Raw genomic sequence first — 25330 nt, forward strand, 5'->3', positions numbered from 1 at the left:
AGGAAGACACTTATATAATCCAGTCGGTGGCGGTAATGCACCTTTAAGTTGGTTTGCCAACAGCCAATAAACACCAAAGAAGAAGAAGAAGATCAGCTCACTTCTGTTTCTGACACGGCGCAACTTTTTCCGGTTGGACTCTGGAGACGTGGCTCTGTTTCTTCGATATTACGAGTCAAGCTATATGCTACTGTTAAAACAGAGCATCAGCCACTTCTCTGACATTGTGTGTTGTAGAAACAGCTGGACAGACGGTGTGCGTGACTGAGTCCACTGACGGATCCTCGTCTGAAAGGGAACAGAAATGGTATGATTGTTTGTTTTGTGTACTTAGCAGGATGGAGCTAGCAGCTAGATCATAACTCCTACTGTGTAAAACTGTTTTCATTTCTAGTGTCAGTTACTATACAGTGTCTATCTCATATGTTTTATGTTATAAAATAACATTATAGAAGTAAGCAAACGTCGCTAGATACACTTTGATATATGATACGGCTAGCCAGCTAAAGGTTAGCTAGCTAATTGTGTTGTCATCAGGATAATTACAGTTTAAGTAACTTAAGGAAAGTAAATAGATGTCATTGTCTATATGACAGAACGTGGATATAATACATTGTGCCTTTTATTTAGTCTTTAAAAATATTTATATTGAATGCCTATACAGATAACAGATTGTATTTGACTGACTTTGACAGTTCAGATTAGAGATCGACCGATATGGGTTTTTCTAAAGCCGATTCCGATGTTTAGAGTTCAGTGTCAGCCGATGGCCGATATGTGCTGCCGATTTTTAGGGCCGATATCTTGAAGTTTTCCCCTTCATTTGTATGCTAAAATGTCATACTAATAATAGGTGGATGCACAACCTTTCTAAACTTATCATCATTTATTGAGCACTGACTTGAACCATCTCTCGAATCATAATTTTGTGCCCTGCACGGTATTAAAATAAAAAATGTATCCAAAGTTAACCAAACAAATCAATAAACTGACCAAGTATTAAATATATAAAACAGGTAATATATATATATATATATATATATATATATGTCAATCATTTACATAAAAGTTTTGAGCATTTATCAAGTAGAATTTTTCATGTTTGTTGGAACATAAATGTAAACTTAAATATACATTTAAATAAATACAATTTTAGTAATAAAAATGAATTAAACTGAAAAATATAAAAAAATAAATATATAAAAAATAAATAACAGTAGTGCTACAAACACACTAGCAACCAGCAACATTTGTGTTTGGTATAAATGACACAGAACATCTAAAGTGCATTCTAATTTCAAACTTACATCGCAGTCTGTTCATTATTAAAATAAAGTACAGTCAATCAAACACTTAAAAGGTTACACTGGTCAGTTTAAATAGACCGTAGTATACCAGTCCACTCTGCTGTTATGCACGTTTTTGCTCATGTGAAGAGGATGATCTTTTCCGTCTAGTTTACATTAAAAAAAATATATATTATAGTTTAACATTCATATACATTGCGAATATGGAAACATTTGGATATGTGCAGAACGAGACGTGAGCAATAACCTCCAAATACATCTAGTCTTTTCACTCTAACCTCTTTCCTTCATCATTATATCTGACAGGGAAGCCAAAATGCGTGGGCCGTTCAAGCTCCTCCGTTCCTCTGCTCGCCATGACCACTGAGTGTGGACTGAACATGCGCAACTTTTTTTTTTTTCATAAATCAATCCGCGGGTCACGTGTGTGCCGAACCGAAGATATTGATCCGAACGGATCACGGATCAATGATGATCCGTTGCACCACTACTATAGTGTCATTTGAAAACATTGCAGTTGCATTTTAAAATACAACAACGAGCACAACGAAACCATTTAAAGAGGCGCATTCAGCGGTCTCCTTGACGGGAAACAGTCAACAAAGTAAAATGATCTCCAACGTATGGTGCGCTCTCTTCATTTTATCAAATGATCATAATCACATCTATTCATTTTACAGTCCTGCTACTAGCATTTTATTCATAGTAAAACCCTTTTAATTCGGGTGAGAAAGCTTTTTTTCCAAGTGGCTTTTGCACACAATAAAAATACCGCTAAGGTTATTAATTGATCGTTAATTTAAAAGACGATCGATCATGGAAATTATCGAATATTGACATTAGGGCTGTCAAAATTGCTCAAAATTGACGTTCAAATATTCCCTCTAAAAAATACACGAATATTCGAACTGTTCGAACATCTGGTTGCGCATGTTGTCAATGACGTGCATTACGTCAATAACAGGCAAAAATAATACAAAGAGACATAACTACTTGTATAGATAGATAGTCTATTTAAGTTTAAACATATATGACAACGTATTACCTACACAAAAACAAGGAATCAACTAATGGCCAAGACTGCAGACCTCACGCTCTCTCACCCTCACGTTCTCTGCGCATAATGGTTTAAATGAACAAAAAAATTTTTGTGCAAGCAATTTAAGGTCGCGACTGTTGTCCCAAATATAGCAGGCTTCATTCAGTGATTGAAACAAATATTATTAATATTAATTGAAGTTTTACAGCATATAGAACTGACATTGAATGCTCTGAGCGAGAAGTGCTGTGGTAAACATGGAACTTTTCCTTGACATGAAACGATAAATAATCAAACCTCGGATCCATTGCTTGACAGAACTCCCCGAGGCGTGCCCCATCCCCGATACTGATTGGTCTCATGTCCTTACAAATGAACGAAATTATTTTATCCGTTATGGCCTCTTGTCGTGTTGCAGACAAAGTGCTTGCGGCGAGCGATGCAAAGTAACGTTAAGTGTCAAGACGTGACTGTTTAGTTGGAGTTCCACACATTATGCCATGCTCATTTGGGTGAGGCCTTGACCTGTCCCTCAACCCTCAGGCACGCTAGCGCGCCCACTCGTTCTGGGCAGCTCCAGGACAGCTGTCTCTCCGAGCATGCTGCTGTCTGTGAGCGGGGCGGAGTAACGGAGCCCTCAATCACGCTGCAGTGTTTGTAAGAGCTGCCAACTTCTCCACCCCATTTACAGAGTGAAATTCTCTGACTACCTTTATCTCCCGGGACTGTTGTTGAATCTTCCAAAAGTTTTGGCTTGGGGGGCTTCACATGCGCAGCAGCACTTTCCACTGCAACAATAACACGGGGCTGCCCGCCGACAAGCCTGATGTACAATTAATTATGCAAATCTAATTTTTTTTTGTCTTTATTTTAACCCATGTTTTACTGCTGAGTGTAAAACTGTAAAACTTCATTGTCTTAGTACTTTTTTATGCTATTATAGCATTTATATTTTGAAGTTAGCATTTATTTTAATATTTTCAAAAATATTTTCAATTAAAAATTGCCAAAGTAGTTTTGCAAAATATACAAAATTAAGTTTAAGATGAAGGTTTTTTTTTTTTTTTTTTTTACCTTTGATATTATTTGATTTTAGTTCAGCTTTTTAAATAAAGTTTTAAGTTTAAGTAAACTTTTAGTTTACAGTGACAATAGTATACTTTAATTTGCATTGATATTGACTCATTGAGCTTAACCTACAAGTCAGAAGTTTGCATACTTCATTTTAAATTACCTTTATTGGTGCATTTGTATTATTTAATTCTTTGCACTTTGTATTATTTAATTCTATAGATAGATAGTCTAATAAGGTTTTTAACATCCCTCAAATCTTTGCAGGTGCTCTTGGCAGCGGCGGTGTGCACTAAGGCAGGAAAAGCCATAGTGTCACGACAGTTCGTAGAGATGACGCGAACCCGTGTCGAGGGTCTTCTGGCTTCCTTTCCCAAACTGATGAATACAGGAAAGCAGCACACTTTTGTGGAAACGGAGAGTGTGCGCTATGTTTACCAGCCCCTGGAGAAACTCTACATGGTTCTGATCACTACAAAAAACAGCAACATTCTGGAGGACTTGGAGACACTAAGGCTTTTCTCCCGAGTGGTAAAACTTACTTAAATTTTTCCAATTATTGCAATTCTTAGATGTGTCTTGAATAAGTTATTGATTTCTGTGGGGGGGGGGGGGGGGGGGTTTCAGATCCCTGAATATTGCAGAGTGCTGGAGGAAAGTGAGATCTCAGAGCACTGCTTTGATCTCATATTTGCATTTGATGAGATCGTAGCTCTGGGCTACCGGGAGAGCGTTAACCTGGCCCAGATTCGCACTTTTACTGAGATGGACTCTCATGAAGAGAAGGTCTTCAGGGCTGTTAGAGAGGTCCGACATTCAATCAAGTTTAATGAAACATCCACAGCTAAATTACTCACTTCTTTAAGTTTGTATTGAACCAACTCTAATTTTCTAATTTTCCACTGTAACAGACCCAAGAAAGAGAAGCAAAGGCTGAGATGAAACGCAAGGCTAAAGAGCTGCAGCGAGCAAGACAAGATGCTGAACGTGCCGGAAAGAAATCGCCGGGCTTCGGAGGTTTTGGAAGTTCAGGGATGAGCAGCGTCACATCAGCCACCATCATCACTGATACAATAGAGCCAGAGAAGCCCAAAGTGGCTCCTGCTCCAGTCAGGTATAAGCAGTAACTGTGGTCTATGATGTATCTAAATACATAAGCATACAGAAGTTAATCTGTCTTGTTCTTCCTGTAGGCCGAGTGGGTCCAGTAAAGCACTAAAGCTGGGTGTCAAAGGAAAAGAGGTAGATAACTTTGTAGACAAACTGAAGTCAGAAGGAGAAAATATCATCACATCCGCTGCAGGAAGGAAGGCATCAGAGGCATCTAAAGTCCTTCAGCCTCCAGTGAATATAGAGAGGTATCTCCTACTCATTTTATTTCAGTATCTGGCACATTTTACTTTCTATGCTATGTTACCTACACTACCAAAGTTACTTACACAGGGCTGTAGAGAAAGTGCTACGAAAAAACTGGTCTGTGCGATGAATAAATTTACCACTCTAACATGCGTTATGGGTGTGCGATGTGACAGTTTTTGATCGTGGACGATTTTAAGGTCTCCTCGATCTGCTTTTGAAGAAATATCGTAGAATTGTGCTACAGTGCACATTCTGTCAGGTGCAGTTCTGGCACCTTCACCTCAATATTCTGTGCAATGCGACATACATTCACTTCAGATGTTAACTCAGCAGTAGAGTTACACTCATAGGACACTGCACTTATGCAGAATAAAATAATCCTTCATAAAATAAAAAATCTTGTTGATTGATCTCAAATTCGAGTCCATGAGTTCAGCTACCAATGGTATGAGAGGAGCAGCTTTCATTATCAACAAAACTAACATTACTAGCCAATCAGAATGTTTTGCTCTTATAAACATGAGAAGCGCAGTTGAGAGATAGCAGCCCTGTTGAATGGAGAAGCGCGACAAAAAGCTGCGAGGCACAATGGTCAAAGATGTCTATCTAGCACATATTTACATAGAAAAGCTAATTATAAGGCAGCAGAGCTTTGTAAACAGCTCAGAGTAATCATGTCATCTCCATAAGAACGACATGATTGCCAGAACATTTTTACCGGGATTTTTGAAAGGTCCTGTTCACACATGATCTCTTAATGGTAACTTTACCAGTAATCTACCAGTAAAGACGGTATGTGTGATAGGGGCTAAACTCTTCTTCCGTATATGCTTTGAAGTTGAATTTTTTTACGTCATCTAGAAAAACTGTGCATTATCTCACTAGATTTGTAATGTAAATCATTTATAAACCTTTGCCAACACAAGAGAATACATCAACGTATGTCTAAATATGTCATGTATTGTACATTGTGATTTCAAAATAAAAATTTCTGCATGTGGCCAAATATTAAAATGCGAGGAGAACTTCTACTTGAAGTACGGCTACTTGTTCAAAAGAACAAGTAGCCGTCTGCTCTCTAAGCTTTCGTGGTTTGATGTCACACACCAATCGATCTGATGGTGATGATCCGTTTTAAGTCGAACAAGCCTAATGATTCAATGAACCATTCATAAAGAAACATTAGGTGTGTTCGACATCGGCTGCGGCTGGATGCAACCGATCGGCGAGAGTAGACGCGTGCAGGTGGGGAGGAGCTGCAAACGGAGATATGAAGCCGGACACGTTGTGGCTCCCGTAGTTTGCTTCAATTACGTTAGTCATGGCAGATCACGTGGCGTTTGCTTACTTGATCGCGTTTAAGATGTGTGTATAAGTGGTGTTTTGGAAGGGTGTTTTGATATATGAACATTTAATAAAAATAAAAAAAAAGTTTTGGAAGGGTGTCTTCCAAAACAAGATAACATATTGGATATATACTTTAGCAGTATGACATGGGTGTTTCTGCTAATACAAAATGATAAAAGTAACCTATAAAAAAAAATCCCTGGTGGGTATGTGTTTTTTAAGAAGGTTTCAGCAACAAGATTTATAGTACCCTCCTGCTGAGCTCTTTTTAACATTTTAAACATAACACCACTGATTTTCATATACAGAAAAGCACAATTCTGTTGGATTTATATTGTGATTTAGACCAACTATTTGAAAGTGAACAGAATGTTGTCAAGTTGTTAAGTTGAAGTTACAGCAAGTTGTTAGCAGTTTGCTAACCACATGCAGGTAAAGTATAAACACAGCAAAATAAACTAGACAATATGAAGAAACCAAACAAATCGAGGAACATAATGTATTATGTATCATTTGTATAGGAGCATACATTTATGACCACATTAGATTGTATGTTTTTAAGATTAACAGTTTAGTTATTAAAAATGCTCATTTGAATAGGTTATGCTGCTGAATACTGTAAAACGTCTGTATAAAAAAGAAAGTCATGCAAAATAAACATACACAAACTTTATATTAACAATAAGGTAAATACAGTAAAACAATATTTAATAAATATGATTTATAAGATGAAGACGACATAAAAACGTATTGAACTGTTTTAAAAGTCCATATGAGAATTTCTGAAACTGAAGTCGACTCGCAATAAACTTGAAACGCACGTCATCAGTGTCATCAGTGAATTCAGCCAATCGTGGATCAGTTGTGTCGTCATCAGAACCTGTGCAGCCGCTCTTCAGAAGCTGCGTTGGCTGAGTTCTCCGGCTACTCTCGAATCGCTCTCGCGGTACTTTGATGGCACACGTCACAGTCACGTGATGTCAGCGCTGTATCAAGTCTGACAAAATTTCTAACCGGCATGCACTGCTTCAAGTCAGCCGACGATCGGTTTGCGCAGAGCTCCATGAAGTCGAACAAGCCTATTTGCTTCACTCCTGAATGAATCAGCCATTTGAACGAATCAAACGAATGAATAAATGAATCGATGACTTAATCATTAAGACATTTACCACCACCTACTGGCAGTTTTAGTTGATTACTTAGAGTATCATTTCAGTAAAGAAATATTTTCATATTTTCATAGAAAATAATAATACAATTAATTAATTTAAATTAATTAAGAAAATAAATTATTGAAGTTATAGTTCACCCAACCAAAAATGACAATTCTGTCATCATTTACTCACATGGTCCAAAAGAGTATATGTAATAAATTTTATCAAACAAAATATTTCTTGCTGAACCTACTTTTTGTATTCTCTGTTTGATGCTTTGCACAACAATGACTTTAAATTATTTTTTCAGAGTGATTTCTCCAAATTTGATGTGCGATTAATTAGATTAATTAATCACCTCATCATGTTATTAATTAGATAAAAAATTGTAATCGCTCAACAGCCCTATGTAAACACACACACACACAGTGGACACAGTACACACACTACACACATATATTATTTAAACAAACGTTTAGAATATATTAAACTGAAATTGAAGATTATTTTTAATATTAATATTTTACAATATTATTGGTTTAGCAAAAAATGCTTGGTTAGCAGAAACTTTCAAAAATATAAAAAAAAATCCTATTGACTAAGCTTTTGAACAATATTTTATTTTCATAATATAATAATATAATTTTCTGTTTGTGCCGATTGTTGATAACCTATGAACTCTGTCTCCCAGTGTACATATGAGGGTGGAGGAGAAGATCTCTCTGACCTGTGGTCGGGATGGTGGGCTGCAGAACATGGAGGTTCTGGGCATGATCACTCTGAAAGTTACAGACGAAAAAAATGGCCGCATTTCCATACTCCTCAACAACAATGACAAGAAGGGAGCCCAACTGCAGGTGTGTGTGTGTGTGACACAAGTCTGATATTTCTAGAAAAGAACACGGCACTCTCAGTGACCTTCAGACCTTCAAAAATCTTTTGCCTTGGCCATGTGATTCACATAGTTTCATCTGTTTTTCAGACTCATCCTCATGTTGATAAAAAGCTGTTCACCACCGAGTCCCTGATCGGTCTGAAAAACCAGGAAAAGTCCTTCCCTCTCAACAGTGATTTGGGGGTTCTGAAATGGAGGTTACAGAGCACAGATGAGTCCCTCATTCCTTTAACCAGTGAGTCTTGACTGACTTAGTAAAGTTATTGAACTTATTGAAGGATTTAGTATAACTGCACTTTCACAAACATTTTAATCATGCATGTACTTTTGTGCTCTCAGTTAACTGTTGGCCATCAGAAAGTGGAAGCGGCTGTGACGTCAACATCGAGTATGAGCTTCAGGACGAGGCGCTTGAACTCAATGATGTTGTCATTACTATCCCTTTGCCGTGAGTGCTTATTCAGATATCTATCTATCTATCTATCTATCTATCTATCTATCTATCTATCTATCTATCTATCTATCTATCTATCTATCTATCTGTATATCTGTGTATATATATATATATATATATATGTATAATACATTTTAAACGTTATTATACATACAAATTGAACAAAATTACAGTAAAAAAAAAAAAAACTTAGACAAACCTCTGTCTTTTGTGATCATGTAGTTCAGGTGTCGGTGCGCCTGTGGTCGGTGATCTGGATGGGCAGTATAACCATGACAGCAGGAAAAACATCCTGGAATGGTCACTTCCTGTCATCGATGAGAAAAACAAGAGTGGCAGCCTGGAGTTCAGTATAAATGGCAAACCTGACGACTTCTTCCCAATCCATGTTTCTTTTGTCTCCAAGCGAAACTTTTGTGACATTCAGGCAAGTTATGCACATTTTCATGAACAAACCGACAACAAAATTGAGCTCTAGTGAGAAAGGAAGTGACTTCATATCCATTGTTTCCACAGGTAGCCAAAGTGACATACATTGAAGGAGGCAGTCCAGTCAAATTCTCCTTAGAGACGTCATTTGTTGTGGATAAGTATGAGATCCTGTAAATGTTTCCTGGTGGAAGATCGTTTTAACCTGCCAGCCAGCTTGACAGATCCGAGAGCGTGCTGTACATCAACAGAGCACTCAAAACTTTCTCTCACATAAGCTGCAGTACTTCTGTGTTTCTGTTTGTCTTAAAGGAAATTAATCAACCTTTATATAAACTGGACCTTCAGCTGCTCAAGTACTAAGTGCAGTCAGCTACACCTGCCAGAAAAGACAAAAGAGAGTAAAATAAAGCACTGCACCTGTAGACATCAAGGGAAGATCATATCATCCTACAGCAGACCTGTTAGAAGCCTGTATGAATCCTCCTGACCCTTCAAAGAGAGAGATTCAAATTGAAAACGTAATAATTGTTGCAAGGATTTTGTTTGGAGTTGCCACCTAATTGACCTTTTTTCAAACCATGTGATACGCATCGGCTCATTAGCAATTTCTAATCATCAAAGAATAAATGCTGGTTCCTAATATGGAAACAGACCTAATATTGTAGTACCAAATGAATGTGTGGGTGCTGAATAAATCAGCTCTGCTTGTGCAATAAGAACTGACACTGCATTAAATGTGCAGTCCAAATTCAGACTCATCCTTTTTCATCTCTTTAAAATGACACCTCTGCTGTTTAGCTGTTAGTGAATATGATTATCATTGTCAACATCAAAAAGAAAATGCATGAATGCTATTTCCCTTTTAGTTTCCCCCCCTCTTTTGGTGCAGTTATATTTATGTAATCATTTGTTTGCATAATAATCTAAACAGGAGGATTTTTCATTCTCTGTTTTGTAAGTAATGTTACACATAATCTGTTTAAATGTTGTTGTTGTTGTTTTTCTTTTTATTGATTGCTGCATTTATTTGGCTAAACAGGAAAATATATTATCTCTGGCTTCCCACATGTTATTAAGAATGGATTATTATTATATATTTTTTTTGTAATACATTTATCAACGCACACTCAAAGGTGATTATGGAAAGCCAAGCCAAGGGAAGGGTTACGACATTCCATTCTGCTGTAAGATACTTATGAATACCTTTAATCAATAATAAAGTCAGATTTAACTGAAGTGTATTTTCTGGACTCTTTCTGCCTTAATATGTGGTTCTGCCTAGGATTTTGAGTATTGTAGCTGCTTGATATGTGTATTTTTGATGCAGGCTAGTGTTAGGGGGTCACTTTAAATCCCTAACCCAATGCATTAAAGACATTATTGTCATGGTCATTTCCTCAATTTTTCTATTTTGCTTACATTTGCCATCATTTAATATAATTTCTGAGTTAATCTTTAAACGTCTCCTTTTTATCTTAAATTCTGCGATCAGTGTTGTTATTGTTAAATAAAACTATTAAAAGACATTTTCAGTAATCGAAATTTAGCTGGAATAAGATGTGACCCTGGACTATAAAAGTTTCATGGGTATATTTGAAGCAAAAGCCAACAATACATTGCATGGGTCAAAATTATATATTTTTTTAATGCCAAAAATCATTAGGATATTAAGTAAAGATCATGTTCCATGAAGATATTTTGCGAATTTCCTTCCTTAAATATATCAAAACTTAATTTTTGAATATAATATGCACAACTGAGAACTTCATTTGGACAACTTTAAAGGTGATTTTCTCAATATTTTGATCATTTATTTATTTTTTGCCCCCACAGATTCCGGATTTTCAAATAGTTGTATCTCTAACAAATATTGTCCTATCCTAACAACACCACACATCAATGAAAAGCTTATTTATCCAGCTTTCAATTGATGAATAAATCTCATTTTCCCAAAATTTACTGGTTTTGTGGTCCAGGGTTACATATAAATATTGGATGAAATACTTGAAAGAAAATTTGAAATGTTGCCTTGCAATTGACTGAAATGTTTAAAATGAAGTACTAAAATTACTCAAACTAAAACTGAAATTAAAATAAGCGAAAGCTAAATAGAAATAATAATAAGATTTAAATGACAAGCACATACAATTCCTGAAAAAATGAAAACTAAAAATAAAAGCTAATCCAAATGACAATACTATAAATAATATTAATTATATAAATTAAATTAAAATAACACTGGCAGTGATGCATTAAACAGTTTGATAAATTTTAAATTTAGAAAAAATAATACAGAATTTTAATATTGCATATTGATTATTGGACAACATTATAATTTTTATTGGTTTTTGTTGGTTTTGATTGCTTCTAGTGTAAGTCGCTTTGGATGAAAGCATCTGCTAAATGACTAAATGCAATATTGTTGAATCCCTACTGATAATGCCAGGTTAACCTGCATGTTCTCTCTTATTGGGTTTTTAAATGGTTCAAACTTGATACAGTGTTTACATGCTGACTCATAAATTTGTGTTGCTGCATATTTTACTAAATCATAGTCACTGAGCACAGCTGAAGGCCGTGAAGTGTGTGACCCACATCTACAGGGATGATCTGTTTGTGAAACAGTCTATCTGCTTGAATCTGTCTCAGTGTTTGATGTTGCCTTTAATCCACAAGGAAAGTTTTAGGGCGGCGCTGAGAAAGCAGATTTAACATCTGATTTGTGGGTTTGATGAAGGGACTGAAGGGTGTAGGCCGCACGGATAGGGACTGTATCTGTCCTGACCTAATTTCCTATCTGATCTCTGGCAATGGAGGAATAAAGAGGTGAAGTCTGGAGGGAGCGATGTGTGGTAAAGGTTGCTCTGATGTAGTTCTCACACTGTCCCAGACAAATCGGTAGGTGACCATATGGTTCCCTTGAGAGCAGGAAGGGAGGTCTATCCCTGTTTGGGCTTGAGGAAAAAGAGGAGGGGTGTTAATGACCAATATCCCGGTCATAAAAGAGGGTGGTTCTTTTTTCTTTCTTTTTTAGGATGAATGAACAAACATAAGTACTGAGCCAGGCTTTGTTAAAGGATCACATGGAGGAGTGAGAGGGGGCAGAGGGACTAGCATGGGCTAGGAACTTTCATGGGAATTTAGGATCAGTCTGAGATTCATTAGACATTTTAATTATTTACAAAGGATTAAGTTTATGGAGTTAATGATTTGTGAATTTGCAGGAGGTCAGATCAGTGTGTTTTGATGAAATAGGCCGTTCGTCCAGGTTGGTTAATGAGAAATACGACATGTACTGAACGTTCAGGATCCCAACAAGACAGCAGAAAGGCGTCCACCATCCTGGATTATAACATGTTGCTCAAGAAGGTCCGATTTCAGGTTAGTTTCATTTTATTTTTAAAACCAAGCCACAAACCCTGACAGTAATGTCAATAACTGTATACGTGGGGTTTTGTATGATGTGATGCTTTTGGGTTTGTGTATGATGTTATGTGTGAATTGTGGAATTCATGGTTAATTCATGGTTTCTGTTTTCTATGTTTGGGTTCCTGAATTTGTCTCATCTTTAGTCTGGAATATATTCATTTATATATCTGGAATATAGTTGAAATGTTTATGTTTAGTTAAAAAAATGTCTTTTTTTGCATTATCAGAACAGGCAAATAATCCCCGCACCCCCCAAATCATATAATTATGAGATAAGCTGAACGTGCAACAAAAACAATTGTCATAAAAAGTCAAAACTAACACAATTCAACATAAATTGATATTGTGTAATTATGAGCCAAAAGTAAAAATTAAGATATACAAAATCAATAATATGAAATGAATATCAGAAATTATGACAAGTAAATTATGATATAGTCATAATATGGTACTCAATGTTATGATTTTTTAAAGTCTCATACTTGTGGCTTAATATATCATAATCTATCTATCTATCTATCTATCTATCTATCTATCTATCTATCTATCTATCTATCTATCTATCTATCTATCTATCTATCTATCTATCTATCTATCTATCTATCTATCTATCTATCTATCTACGTATCTATCTGCATGCTGGACATACCATGAAAGCCATACACTGGTTTAGGTTTAGGGTCTTCAGGTGCTGACTAAATAATCGCCTTCTTACCGAAGCCATGACAGGGACATTTTCCCGCAGTAAAAGTAAGAGTTCAATTCTTCCACACCTGTCACTGACCCTTCAGCTGCCCTGCTTCCCCCACTAGGATGACAAGCCTTTGAGCTGGACATTTAACATGTGAGACATACAGGGGGAAATGAGATGCATTCTGAGTGAGCATGAGGAATTTCATTGGGAAGAAACAGAACAAACAGCAATCTTAGTGACCTAAGAGTTAAGTGCTTCTGCCACAGGTTTATTTCACACTTACATATTATATTAGGAAAGGGGGAAGAGTGAATAGATGGCAAGGTCTCAACTTTATTTTTTCTTTATGCTTTCTAGATTCTTTAAGGAAACACTGAGATTTGAGATGAGGGTTACTAACCTACAGGGGCGCTGCCAAGAATTTGGGCCCCATGACAAAAAATCAAATTGGGCCCCCTCTGCGCAGCTGTTGTCACCACATCTCTAGGACCTAACTGTCCCATCAAAAGCTTTTCATAACTCTAATCAAAGGCTTGCAACTGTCTTGCTGCTTGTAGTTCAATACTAGTACTAGCACAATATTTACTGCTGGTGATTTGTAAATGCAAGTCTGCATACAGTATGCAATTCAGTATTTGATGCAAGATTAAAAGCCACCATAAAAATGTCCTTAAAGCAGCACTATGTAACATTTTTTTATAATGTTTCCAAAATCGTTTCAGTGGTTCATCAAGTTGTAACAGGGTGAAAGGCACTTATGCCTCCCTGGAGTCCCTGGAATGATGCTAAATCATTAACACAGTGGTAGCTAATTTATATGTAGTTTTCAAATTAAAATAATCATTAATTCTTCTCTCTTTAGACCAAATCAATTAAGCTTATGAGAAATTTGAATCAAGGAATACATTTGGAAAATATTGAATAAATGATGACAATTTAGATTTTTGGGTAAACTATGCAACTTATAAAAAATATTATATATATATATATATATATATATATATATATATATATATATATATATATATATGTATATATATATATATATATATATATGTATATATATATATATATATATATATATATATGTGTGTGTGTGTGTGTGTGTGTGTGTGTGTGTGTGTGTGTGTTTGTGTGTGTGTGTGTGTGTGTGTGTGTATTTTAAAGAAGCACAATAAGACAAATACAATAGAGATACAAATTAAACTCATTTTTCACAGTAGATACAGGGGGGTGGTCGGTCAATATGGATGTTTTATTTTTTGGTCCATGGTGATATTTAACTTTTATTGCCAAAATAAGTAAAATCAAAGACATCATTCATTTTATTATTATTTGAAATATACTCAATGATGATGTTTTATATAGTGTATAATATAATAAAAATTTTACAATTAGTTTTTACCTATTTGTTGGGCCCCCTGTCAGTCAGGGGCCCTTGGAATTGTCCTAACTTTTCCCCCCATACAGCGCCCATGCTAACCTACATGTACAGTAGTTCATCTTGAGGTGTTCAGTGTTTAATGAAGGGTTAATCAGTCACTAGAGGGCACTGTTGCCACGTCATTCAGTATTGTATGCTGACACGGAATGTAACGGTTTCGATTGTGAAAATGTGTATTCTGAATTGTTGTTCAATCATATAGGGACAGTTATATCATATTATTTATTTTCATCTTGTCTAATTAAAAGCAAACTGCAGTCTCAGGAGAAAGTTTCCCAAACTGAGTCACACAGATGTTTATTATTGTAGGTAGGCCTACTCCATACGCACTTAGATACTTTTCTAAGTTGCAGTTGATTTTTCTTGTTGTTCGTGTCAAACATAAGCAAGTAACCTTATGATGTGAATATATTTGACCTTAGTATTTTCCTTGGTCTACAAAAACAACGAGTTAATCATTTTGTAGGCTATAGCTTACTGGCACGAACTGTTACCATATTAATCTCCTGGGGCAAACAAAGGCATCTTCACCTAGTGTGTTTTTATAATGTTACTTTTGTGCTTGTTGAAAGACTTTTACTTTAAGAAAAAAAGAATACTTCAGGCTCTATAAATCCTCCTCACAGCTTCTTTCACAGATGTGTAATTTAATGTGCAAACATAGGCTATGTATGTAAACAGGCTTTCTTGACCAGTAAACATGCTTCTCCAGGGACCCACCCTTATGAAGATTACCATGGTTTTATCATAGTAGAAGTGTAGTAACCTTCTTTTTTTCTTTTTTTTTTTACGTATTGATAACCATATGTATAACAGTTTTACTACAACAAATATAATAGTTAAACTATGGTTAAGCCATGGTTGATTTTTGTTTCCCTTGGTTTATCAATTGGTAATTACCTTATATATAATTATACATATATCTGTAGTAAAAACATGGTTAATTTCCATAAGAGCACAGCCTATCGTTTCTTAACTCGTGAAGAAGCCATTTCTGCCACATACAAAAAAAATATATATATAATAATAATGTTTGTTAAATCTTAATTATGACATAACATTTGAAATTATCAAAATTAAGTCATAAGTATGAGATATTAAAAAATCATAATTATGAAGGGTCATATTAAGACTTTTTGTCTCAGTTTCTACATTATATCATAATTGATCTTTTATGTCATAATTTCTGCTTTTAATCTCATAATCATGACTTTTGACATAATTTTGACTTTTTTCTCATAATTATGAAATGGAATAGTTGTGACAATTGTTTTAAAGGATCTCGTAATGGCAAGTTGTTATTTCAAAGTCATAATATGACAGATAGATAGATAGATAGATAGATAGATAGATAGATAGATAGATAGATAGATAGATAGATAGATAGATAGATAGATAGATAGATAGATAGATAGATAGATAGATAGATAGATAGATAGATAGATAGATAGACAGACAATTGTTGTTGGCGGGATGCAGATCAGATGGAATTTAATTGAGTAATTTTGAAGCTCTCTTTACAAGTTCTGAGTAAATTCACATGAGATCTCAAAACCCATAAATTATTATTCCATAATCTTCATCTAAAGTAACAAATTAACAAGTGAGATGAAAAGCAACCCTCTTCTAAAGCATTCCTTAATCATGAAACATCAAGCTCTTTTTGGCTGGCTTAGAGCCAGCAGACCTCTCCAAATCACTCAACTTGCCTCTCCTGTTAGCGAGGAGAAGAATTATGGTGAGAATCAAAACAGAGAAGGGAAAAGAGTTGAGCTCAGTCACAACTGCAAACCGGTGAGAAACACAGCACCCATCGGTTGGATGATGACTTGTGTTTCTCATTGGAGAGAAGCACCTGATCCTAGAAGAGCAGCTTTTCTTTGGTGTGGTGCCAGTAAGAGTCAGGACTGACTCAGGACTATACAAACAGTGACAAAACCCCGACTGACCTCAAGTCTCCAGTGCTCTGGCACCTTTCCAAGAAACCCTCAAAGACAGGAACAGTACTGTGTGAAGCCAGTGGTGTTTGTGCACCTTCTGCAGAAAAGTGTGTTTCAGTCTTTCCTGAAATGGACTTATTTCTGCAGCAGGGGTCTCTGCAAGGTTAGTGAACAAGCGAGGAGTTCTTTGACTGAAAGAAAGAGTGCCTTGTGTCAGGCTAGGAGTGGTTGACAGAACAGGAAGCCAGAACGAGTGAGCGGGGGAAAGAGACAGTCACAGAGAGAGACGACTTTTGTCCCATGCAGGACAGGAGAATCTGCTTTGTGTCTGTGATGGTTGGGTTCATAAGTGCGCCAGGAAGAAACTCGCAACATCTCGCTACCATCCTCAAGACTCTATCCATCTTCATAATGTCTTCTGAATGAGGAGCCATGTGTTTGCTTACAGACGGTTTTGTTTCATAGGCTGCCAGAAAGTTTGCACAGGTAAGGTCTCCTGTATGGCTTGTAGAAAACTTCACTTTTTAGACTGATTTTAGAAATTGAGATGATAGCTATGCAATTACATTGCAGGTTTGAATATTTTCGTTATTTTAATTCTTTTTTGTATGTCAATTCTCGCCTGTTATTGTTTTTGTTACACAAACAACTTTTTCCAATTTTCAACTACTATAGCAGAGAAGTTTAAAATGTTAAGTTACACACACATTTTGGACCATTGTGTGTGTGTGTGTGTGTGTGTGTGTGTGTGTGTGTGTGTGTGTGTGTGTGTGTGTGTGTGTGTTTTTTTTTCTTTTTCTTTTTTTTTTTTTTTTTCATTATGGCTTGTTTGTGGTAATTATGCAAATTCTCCTCAAATTTGTATAACTGTTATGCATCCTGATGAATATTTTATTGAAATTCGAATTATATTATATCATTATATTATTGGTATTATTAATAATGTGGGAAATATAAATATTTTTGACCATTTTATTTAATTTTTTTAATTTTTGTATTATGACATTTTTGTGGCAATTATGCAGATTCTCCTTAAATTTATTGTTCTGTATCCTGATGTTTTACTTTTCAACCTTTTTCATTTCCATTATTCTTAAAGGAGAATTTAATGAAATTCTCATTCATGCATTATATTACCTTTACATGTATTATACTGAATTCAATATAACATATACTGCCTTGATATTTTAATATTCTTGATTTAAATTATGTACTGGTATTGTATAATTATACATACATTTGCATTACAGTAATGAGAAAAAAAAGAGAACATTTAGTTTGTTCTGATATGACATTTTCAGAGGAAACTGGTATAATTGTCCTGAAAGTAATGTCATAATGCTTAAAAATCTTAAAAATAGTCTTTGTTTTGTGTATACAATATTTAATTATTCATTTTGAAGTGAAATGACCTGGAAATGTTCTTGGCAGGATTTGTGATATTCTGATCCAAAAATCTGGTCCAGTGAAATCAGCTGTGATCCAAACATAGACTGTTATTTTTAGAAAGCATTGCTGTTTCTAAAAAAAATATTAACCAGTCAGTTTCTGCGGAATGATGTTTTGCTCAGCAGATATGGTACAACATTCTCAAAGTTTCTCACTGCCAAATGCAGACAACAGGAATGAGCTTCGTCCTTGATTTTATCAGGGCTGAAGACACAACATTAGACAACATTGTGAGAATCTCAGACTACAGCCACTGGCCTCAGGGAAACGAAAGAAATAGTGAAAAAACAAGGAGGTGACAAGGCCTGTTCCTCACCTTTCGTTTACTTAGCAGAGGACAGATAGAAAGAGACCAGAGGCACTACACTGCCACGTTAGTATCTCTCTCTCCTCCTGATCTCCCACCCTAAACAGAACAGTCTATTGAGTGAGTACAGAGAAACCGGCAGAGGGGGAATGTGGGGCCTTTCCATGATCACTTTGGAGAACTTTGAAGGGGTCAGTGGTGAGTGAAAAATGCTCCACTGGTTTTGATAATCAAGCCTCTGTTGTCCAGGTCATCTGTGTTTCCAAAAAAAAAAAATGAGTATGGGCTGAAACCACACAGGCCCTGCCAATGACCATGGGTTTCACTGGGAGCTTTCAGAACGTGGTGATTGCTGGAATTGATTTGTTTGGAACTGGAATACAGACACATTCATTAGCAGTGTTGGCTAAGGCAAGCATAACAATTGCTGTTTCTCATTCTTACTGTTTCTCATTCTTAAGGGATAGTTCACCCAAAAATGAATATTCTGTCATCATATACTCACCCTCATTTTGAGTTCTTCTGTTGAACATGAAAGAAGGCATTTTGAAGAATGTTTGTAGCCAAACAGTTGACCGTAGCTATTGATTTACATTGTAATTTCTTCCCATACAATGGAAGCCACGGCTACCAGCAACCGTTTGGTTACAAACATTCTTGCAAACACTACATAGCACTGTTCTAAAAGGTCTTGGAACGTTCTAGCACCCACATACAATCTCAAGATTGTACAACTTCCTGGAATCATGGAAGTAAATTTCAAATGTTTCTCTTCCAAAAACATAACAAGGATGTATGTGTGTGTGGCCTCGCGGCAACATCTGCACTTCACAAGACCGGTTTTCCAAGCTGATCTTTCCCACCTCCTGCTCTGGCTCTTCCTCTCTCTGTTCGAGATATCCTCCAGACAGTTCATCACATTTTTCTGAGCATCATTATTCACCACTATACTCCAGCACTAAGTAGCCCTGTGCTGAATTTCAATTGGGATTTGAAAGAGCTCTCATGGAAATGGATTTGTTATCGGACTGGCATAATGTCAGGTCAGATTCTGAGTAAAAATGATTCCAGCTGTTGTCATAAGGTGGAAAAGCAGTGTATTTTGGGTAAGAGATGATGTCAACCTGTTTTTTCAAACCATCTACCTCATGCTTTTACAACATAATAGCAAAAGTAGCAAATAACTTTTAGGTGGAATGCACTTAAAGACTGAATCAGCATTTAACAGATTTAAAAATACCAAATAATACTAGATAACTTTTCTTTCAACCTTTCCATAATTGGGACATAGCCCTACTATTGTTTTAACATACTGTTTTGCACCCACTATAGAAAGTAGGTAGTCTATATTTGAATGCATGATATGTGTTCTAAAAATGGCTTAAAATACCAAACATGTTTCATATCCTTCGACTTGACAGCTTCATAGTCTGAAGGAAAAAAATATGAGGCTGTGCCCATGATACACTACATAACTACATTCTGTAAAATCTATCAAACTCCACTGCCCAGAATCTGAAGACTATTGATTTGTCCAGACTGTAAATTTGAACCCGAAATCTGAGCACAAGTTGTGTAGTGTATTCCAGCCTTTACTGAAATACAGTCAGACAGTCTGAGACAAAAGAACGGTTGGAGGAAGGAGGTTGTTGACGATATTTCCATTAGACCAAGAGATTTCCAAAGCTGTTTCCTTTGCTTCACATCCACCTCCTCCCAATTGCTAACTCCCTACCCTTCTTCAGTTGCTTTTGGGAATACTCACCATCGATCAGGTTTTGTAGACATCAAGGTTCTACTTCTTGCACAGCTTATCTGATGTCTGGAGGAGTGTGGAGAGTCAGGAACCAGAGTCAGGAGGAGAGGGGTGAATCTGGGACGCTTGCTTTGGCAGCCACCCATTGTATCACAACAGCTTTTAATAGCACAGCGAAAGGAGGTGTTGACGTTGTTCTCCTTCTGCCTTGAGGCTTTGAGACCCTGCGTGCGAGCCACTTTCTGCCACTCTCCAGCTGAGGTGAAATTCTTGGCTTTAAGATGCTCACATTTTTGGATGGAGATTAAAGAGATGATATGAAGAGTTTGCCAAGGCATTGAGGGTCACACACTGGCATTGGTGCACCTCAGTGAGGTCTGCCCTCATGTTGTAGTCATGTAAATCTCTTTCTCATCCAAGATTTTTAAGCACAGAACTAAGCTTTTGAACTGGATTCGGTGGCATCAAGCTTTGGACCAAGCACTAGAGATTTGGAAGAGCTGCTATGGCTTTGGAGCTTCTGTTTAGAGGATATAAGCATGTGCAATGATCCCGTGAGGTGATCAAAATCAACATCTGTGCAAAGGTAAAGCAATTCTTTAAGTATGAAAATACAGAAGTGAGTCTTAAACTCTGAACCTATACACCTTAACACATGTTTTCTGCATGCTTTTTGGTCTGCGTGGGTACTTGTGTCTATGAATTTGGAGTTTGGGTCCTTCTCAGTGGAGGAGAGCCAGGCCCCTTCGCCACTCCTCTGCAGGGATTAAACACGGTGAAAAGAGCTCTTTGTGCCGGCTGCGCTGGAATGCCTGTTGAGCCCAGTGTCTTTATAGGAAACAAACAGCCAAAGTCAACGGAACATTTGAACAAGTGCCTGTTGGAATACTGTGTTCACTTGAGCCCCTGCCCTGTGCAGCCCCCTTAACGTGAAGCACCAGAGAAAGAGTGACTCACTCTCAATAGTAGCCTTCAAGCCAGGAAATTCTTAGTCTGATGATGCATTATTTGTGCCTGAAAGTCAGCGTGCTCACAAAAACACTCTTCAACATATGGAAGCCTAAAATAATTATGCATTCACATCTCAGAATTGCTGTGTTATATCTTAATGCGACTTTATAGAGTAATGTGGCTTTCAATTTTGCAGTTGTGACTTTATTACTTACAATTTAGATTTTATTTCTTATAATTTTGACTTTATATTCACAGTTTTGACTTTATATTGCAAATATTTCTCTTAATTTTGACTTCTTATCTCAGAATTATGGCATTACCAGTACAAATAAAAATGTTTAGATTTCAACCCTGCAATTTGGCTTTGTTGTTCACTTAAAAAAAAAAAATATATATATATATATATATATATATTTTACTTTATAAATCACAACTGGGACTTTATCTCACAATTAGAGCTATTTCTCTTCATTATGATTTCATATCATAGAATTGCAGTGTTTTATCTCATAATGTGATTATATAAATCCTATATGGATAAAGTTGCTTTAATCTTGAAATTATGACTTTTTTGCTCACAACAAAGGCTTCATTTCTAATAATTTTGACTTTGCATCTCACAATTGTGATATATATCTCACACTGTGACTTTTTCGCAATGTGACTTTAAATCTTGCAAGACTTTCATAGCTTTGACTGTTATGGCTTTATATTAAGTAGGCCTATTTGCATCTTTATCTTACAGTGTGACTGTGATTTCTTTTTTTTAATCTATAAATATCAGTTACCACATTTGTTTTGTTTATTTATTTATTTTGCGGCAGAAACTGTATAAAACTTGAATCTTGTAGGAAAGGCTTTAAAGAAATTGTTTGTTTGTTTATTTATTAATTTACTTACACTTTTCTTCGCTGATCTGAGGGACAATCCTCGTAATTCTGTGGAATGAGTTTCAGAATGTTCAAAGCAGGTTTGTTTCACTAGTGGAAAACAGAGCAGATTATACATAATAAAAAATGTTTGAAATTATCAATGTACTTGCAATTCTGTCTATGAATCTTTAAAAAAACTTTATTAGGTTCATTTCAAGTTAAGACCTTTTAAATTGTTGGACACTTGGTCTCTTCCTTTGTGAGCAGAAATGGAGAGGGATATGTCATACTCTGACCGCCTTGCCCACAGGAAACTCTCTGTCTGATAGGAAGCCTACATATAGACTCAGCGATCAGCACTGGACTCCTCTCCTGCCATCCTGTTTGTTTGTCATGTTTCCTCTTTACTGTTTAAGGGACCCATCCCTAGTGCCCACTTACATTGTTGATGACTAAATTATCATTGACGTTGTTATGATTAGAGGTGCTTCTATATATTTATATGATGATACCTTTAGAAAGGCATGTATTGTGTCAGTATTAACCCTCCAGTGTTTTGGAACATGATAGCTGCAGCTTAGACCAACTTAAGTGGTCAAGATGTGTTTTTGGACTGTGGTCAATGGTCAACTAGTTAACAGCTAGCTAATGACCATCTTAGACCTGCTAGAAATAGGCTTTTCTCCAAACTAATTTCTCTAGTGTAAGACTATATAACCTCACCTCTTCTGGCTGGTTGGCAACAATACACTCTTTCTTGCTCTTGGATTCTTATCTCAGGGTTATATATTTCACTGACGTTGATATGAGCATGCACACAAGGGCCTTTGATGGTGTCTGGTGACCTTTGCCCATGTGTCTTCACTGTGCAGGTGGTCTGCTGGTTATTAACTTGTAGCCAAGCCTCTGGTATTCTCAAAACAATGTGTGATGGAGAACTAGCATACCAGAGATTTTGAACAGAACTTAAAAGCATCCCACAGTGCTAAGTATGTGTATAACTAAGCAAGATTATTCTAAAAACAAAGTTCTGATTAGAATTTTATGAGAGAGGTCTGTAGACAAAATTTGATCTATAAATAGTTAATCAAGTTTGCTTTTTTTTCTTCACCTGCAATGTTTAGACCTCTTGAAAATCCATTTTACATAATTTTTGAGTCTTAATTACACTTGCTGGTAGAATTTCTACCCACTCATTGCTATTTTAAGTAACGTTCGGGAGCCCAGTTCATTTTCACATTCCTCTACTTCGCAGCATTTTTGTGGCCAGGTCTGAAAATGGAAGAGGCTATTTAGTCAGCCACATCCATCACTGTGTTTGTCCATGGTCATAATCATACACTCACAGAAATGGCAGGATTTCTTATCTGCCCCTCAATTTCCTGTCTAGTGCGCTGCAGCACATATGGGGCCTGATCCTCAACATATGTGTTGTTTTCTTCAGGAAGTTTGGGAATCTTTGGATATGAAGAGGCCTTAGGCATTGTTGTTAAATATGCTGTGGAAATGAGTTTTTGACATTTGCTTGTTGTTCCAAATCATGATAGTTAGTTATTCAGCCTCTCTCTCTCTCTCTCTCTCTCTCTCTCTCTCTCTCTCTCTCTCTCTCTCTCTCTCTCTCTCTATATATATATATATATATATATATATATATATATATATATATATATATATATATATATATATATATATATATCATGTGCTGCAAATGACTTTTTATATTTTGAATTTTTATATTTTGCACAAATTATTATTATTCGAAGATTTCAAATTCCACTTGTAGAAATATTTGGGGGTAAAATAAGAGAATAAAAAGTTAGAAATCTACAAATTCAACTAACATGTACAGAATATTTGTGAAGAGACACTCTTAAAGGCTCACTGGATTGCTTTTAACCGTGCAGCGTTATTCAATGTATGACATAATTTCCTCAAAAAAAAAAAAAAAAAAAAGGCAGGATGGGATATATAGAGCAGCTCCTTCACAAAATGGACGTTTGAATATTTATATCTTCTAAATGCCAATCTTTACATTGTTTTGGAGCATGTGTAGCTTACAAATGACCTTAAGGCAAAAATATTCATACTAAATGCCAAAAACCTTCCATTTTGATTTCATGGGGACTTTAGCTGCTATGATTACATCAGTTATGTTGTTATTGTGTCATTGTGAAATAAATATTGATCTAATAATCTAAATATATTATTAATATATATTTTTTAAGATTAATATAGCCTAATAAAATAATCTTCTTCTTCAGTGATGTCCTTATTGTGATCAGTGATTTATTTAAACATTTTACAACCTGACGTTTTAGGGAAAAATTTACATGTATAATATAATATAATATAATATAATATAATATAATATAATATAATATAATATAATATAATATAATATAATATAATATAATATAACATTATTTTAAGATTTGTGTATTATTATATATATATATATATATATATATATATATATATATATATAGTTATAGTTATAGTTATTATATTATTTTACAATATATTATATATACCATAATATGATATATAATATACATATATTATATATAACATAATATTAAAAATATGTCATAAAATCTTTTTTATATTAAAATTAATTCTTCTTCTTTTTCTTCTTCTTCTTCTTATTTATATTTATATCACCATATTTTATTATGTTGCAGTCAGCAGTGTTTTCTCCATCTCTCCATGCCCCTGTATCAAAAGAGATTCATTTTTGAGAAGTACAGTATTAGAGCAGAGCTTTACCACCAGGTGGAGGTCTCGGAGCAGGGAGCTTGCAGATGAAACCATACTATTGAAAAAGCTCATCATCTCCCCCTTTCTCTCTCTCTCTGTCCCTGTACTTTCAAGCCTAGCTGAAATTCCACTGATGAATAATCCACTGTGCCTCAAGGCAGGAACTAGAAAGCTGTTATTACCTTTCAACAGCCAGGACTCGCTGCAAGCGTCTTCACCACATTTCCTCACTCTCTTATAAACCAATTACAAAGTTCTTCTCCTTTAGCATACAGAGTATTATCTGGAAGGGAAATCCTTTAAACGAACCTCAGCAATATGTATGAGAGAGTGGATCACATGTGGTGGAACATCTACATTCCAAAAACCACCACCATGTCTTTCCATTCAGAGATGTGTCTACCATTAATCCATGGCCTCGTTCCAGCCCACAGGGCTGTCATTTGGAAGAGCTGAATGTTGTGTCATCTGCCTTTCAGAATGATCCAACGTCTCTTCTAAACTTGACACTTAAGTGTTATGAAAGCAAGCATCAGGGCCTGAAAAAGTTTGAAAGAACACTTCTACTGTGAAAAAAAGAAGAAAAAAAAGGTTTTGCCATACTTATTTAAACAATTTTACTCTGAAATTTTACTTTTTAAAAATAGTATATTTTGAACTAAGTTAATTT

At 35.7% G+C, this 25330-nt stretch overlaps 2 protein-coding genes across 13 annotated transcripts in view; both read left to right on the forward strand.

Moving 5' to 3' along the window:
- Positions 1-108: 108 nt before the first annotated feature.
- Positions 109-10294, forward strand: LOC132108088 (coatomer subunit delta-like). The gene is made up of 10 exons (XM_059514615.1): positions 109-307; positions 3685-3948; positions 4045-4224; positions 4329-4531; positions 4611-4775; positions 7969-8134; positions 8260-8407; positions 8512-8620; positions 8849-9057; positions 9147-10294. The coding sequence occupies exons 1-10, from the start codon at positions 305-307 to the stop codon at positions 9230-9232; spliced, it is 1533 nt and encodes a 510-aa protein (XP_059370598.1). The 5' UTR covers positions 109-304; the 3' UTR covers positions 9233-10294.
- A 1845-nt stretch (positions 10295-12139) lies between these two features.
- phldb1b (pleckstrin homology-like domain, family B, member 1b) overlaps positions 12140-25330 on the forward strand; it is a 75996-nt gene continuing 62805 nt past the window's right edge. For 3 of the 12 annotated variants that reach the window (XM_059514622.1, XM_059514628.1, XM_059514632.1), the window contains exon 1: positions 12145-12439. In XM_059514622.1, the coding sequence (XP_059370605.1) occupies positions 12335-12439 (105 nt within the window). In that variant the 5' untranslated portion in view covers positions 12145-12334. Of the gene's footprint in view, positions 12440-16802; positions 17052-20429; positions 20664-25330 lie in introns of those variants that run through there. The other 9 variants (XM_059514616.1, XM_059514627.1, XM_059514617.1 and 6 more) reach the window with 7 other exon arrangements.

The sequence above is a fragment of the Carassius carassius genome, chromosome 28 (genome assembly GCF_963082965.1).
Source record: "Carassius carassius chromosome 28, fCarCar2.1, whole genome shotgun sequence".
In the NCBI taxonomy this organism is placed as follows: domain Eukaryota; kingdom Metazoa; phylum Chordata; class Actinopteri; order Cypriniformes; family Cyprinidae; genus Carassius; species Carassius carassius.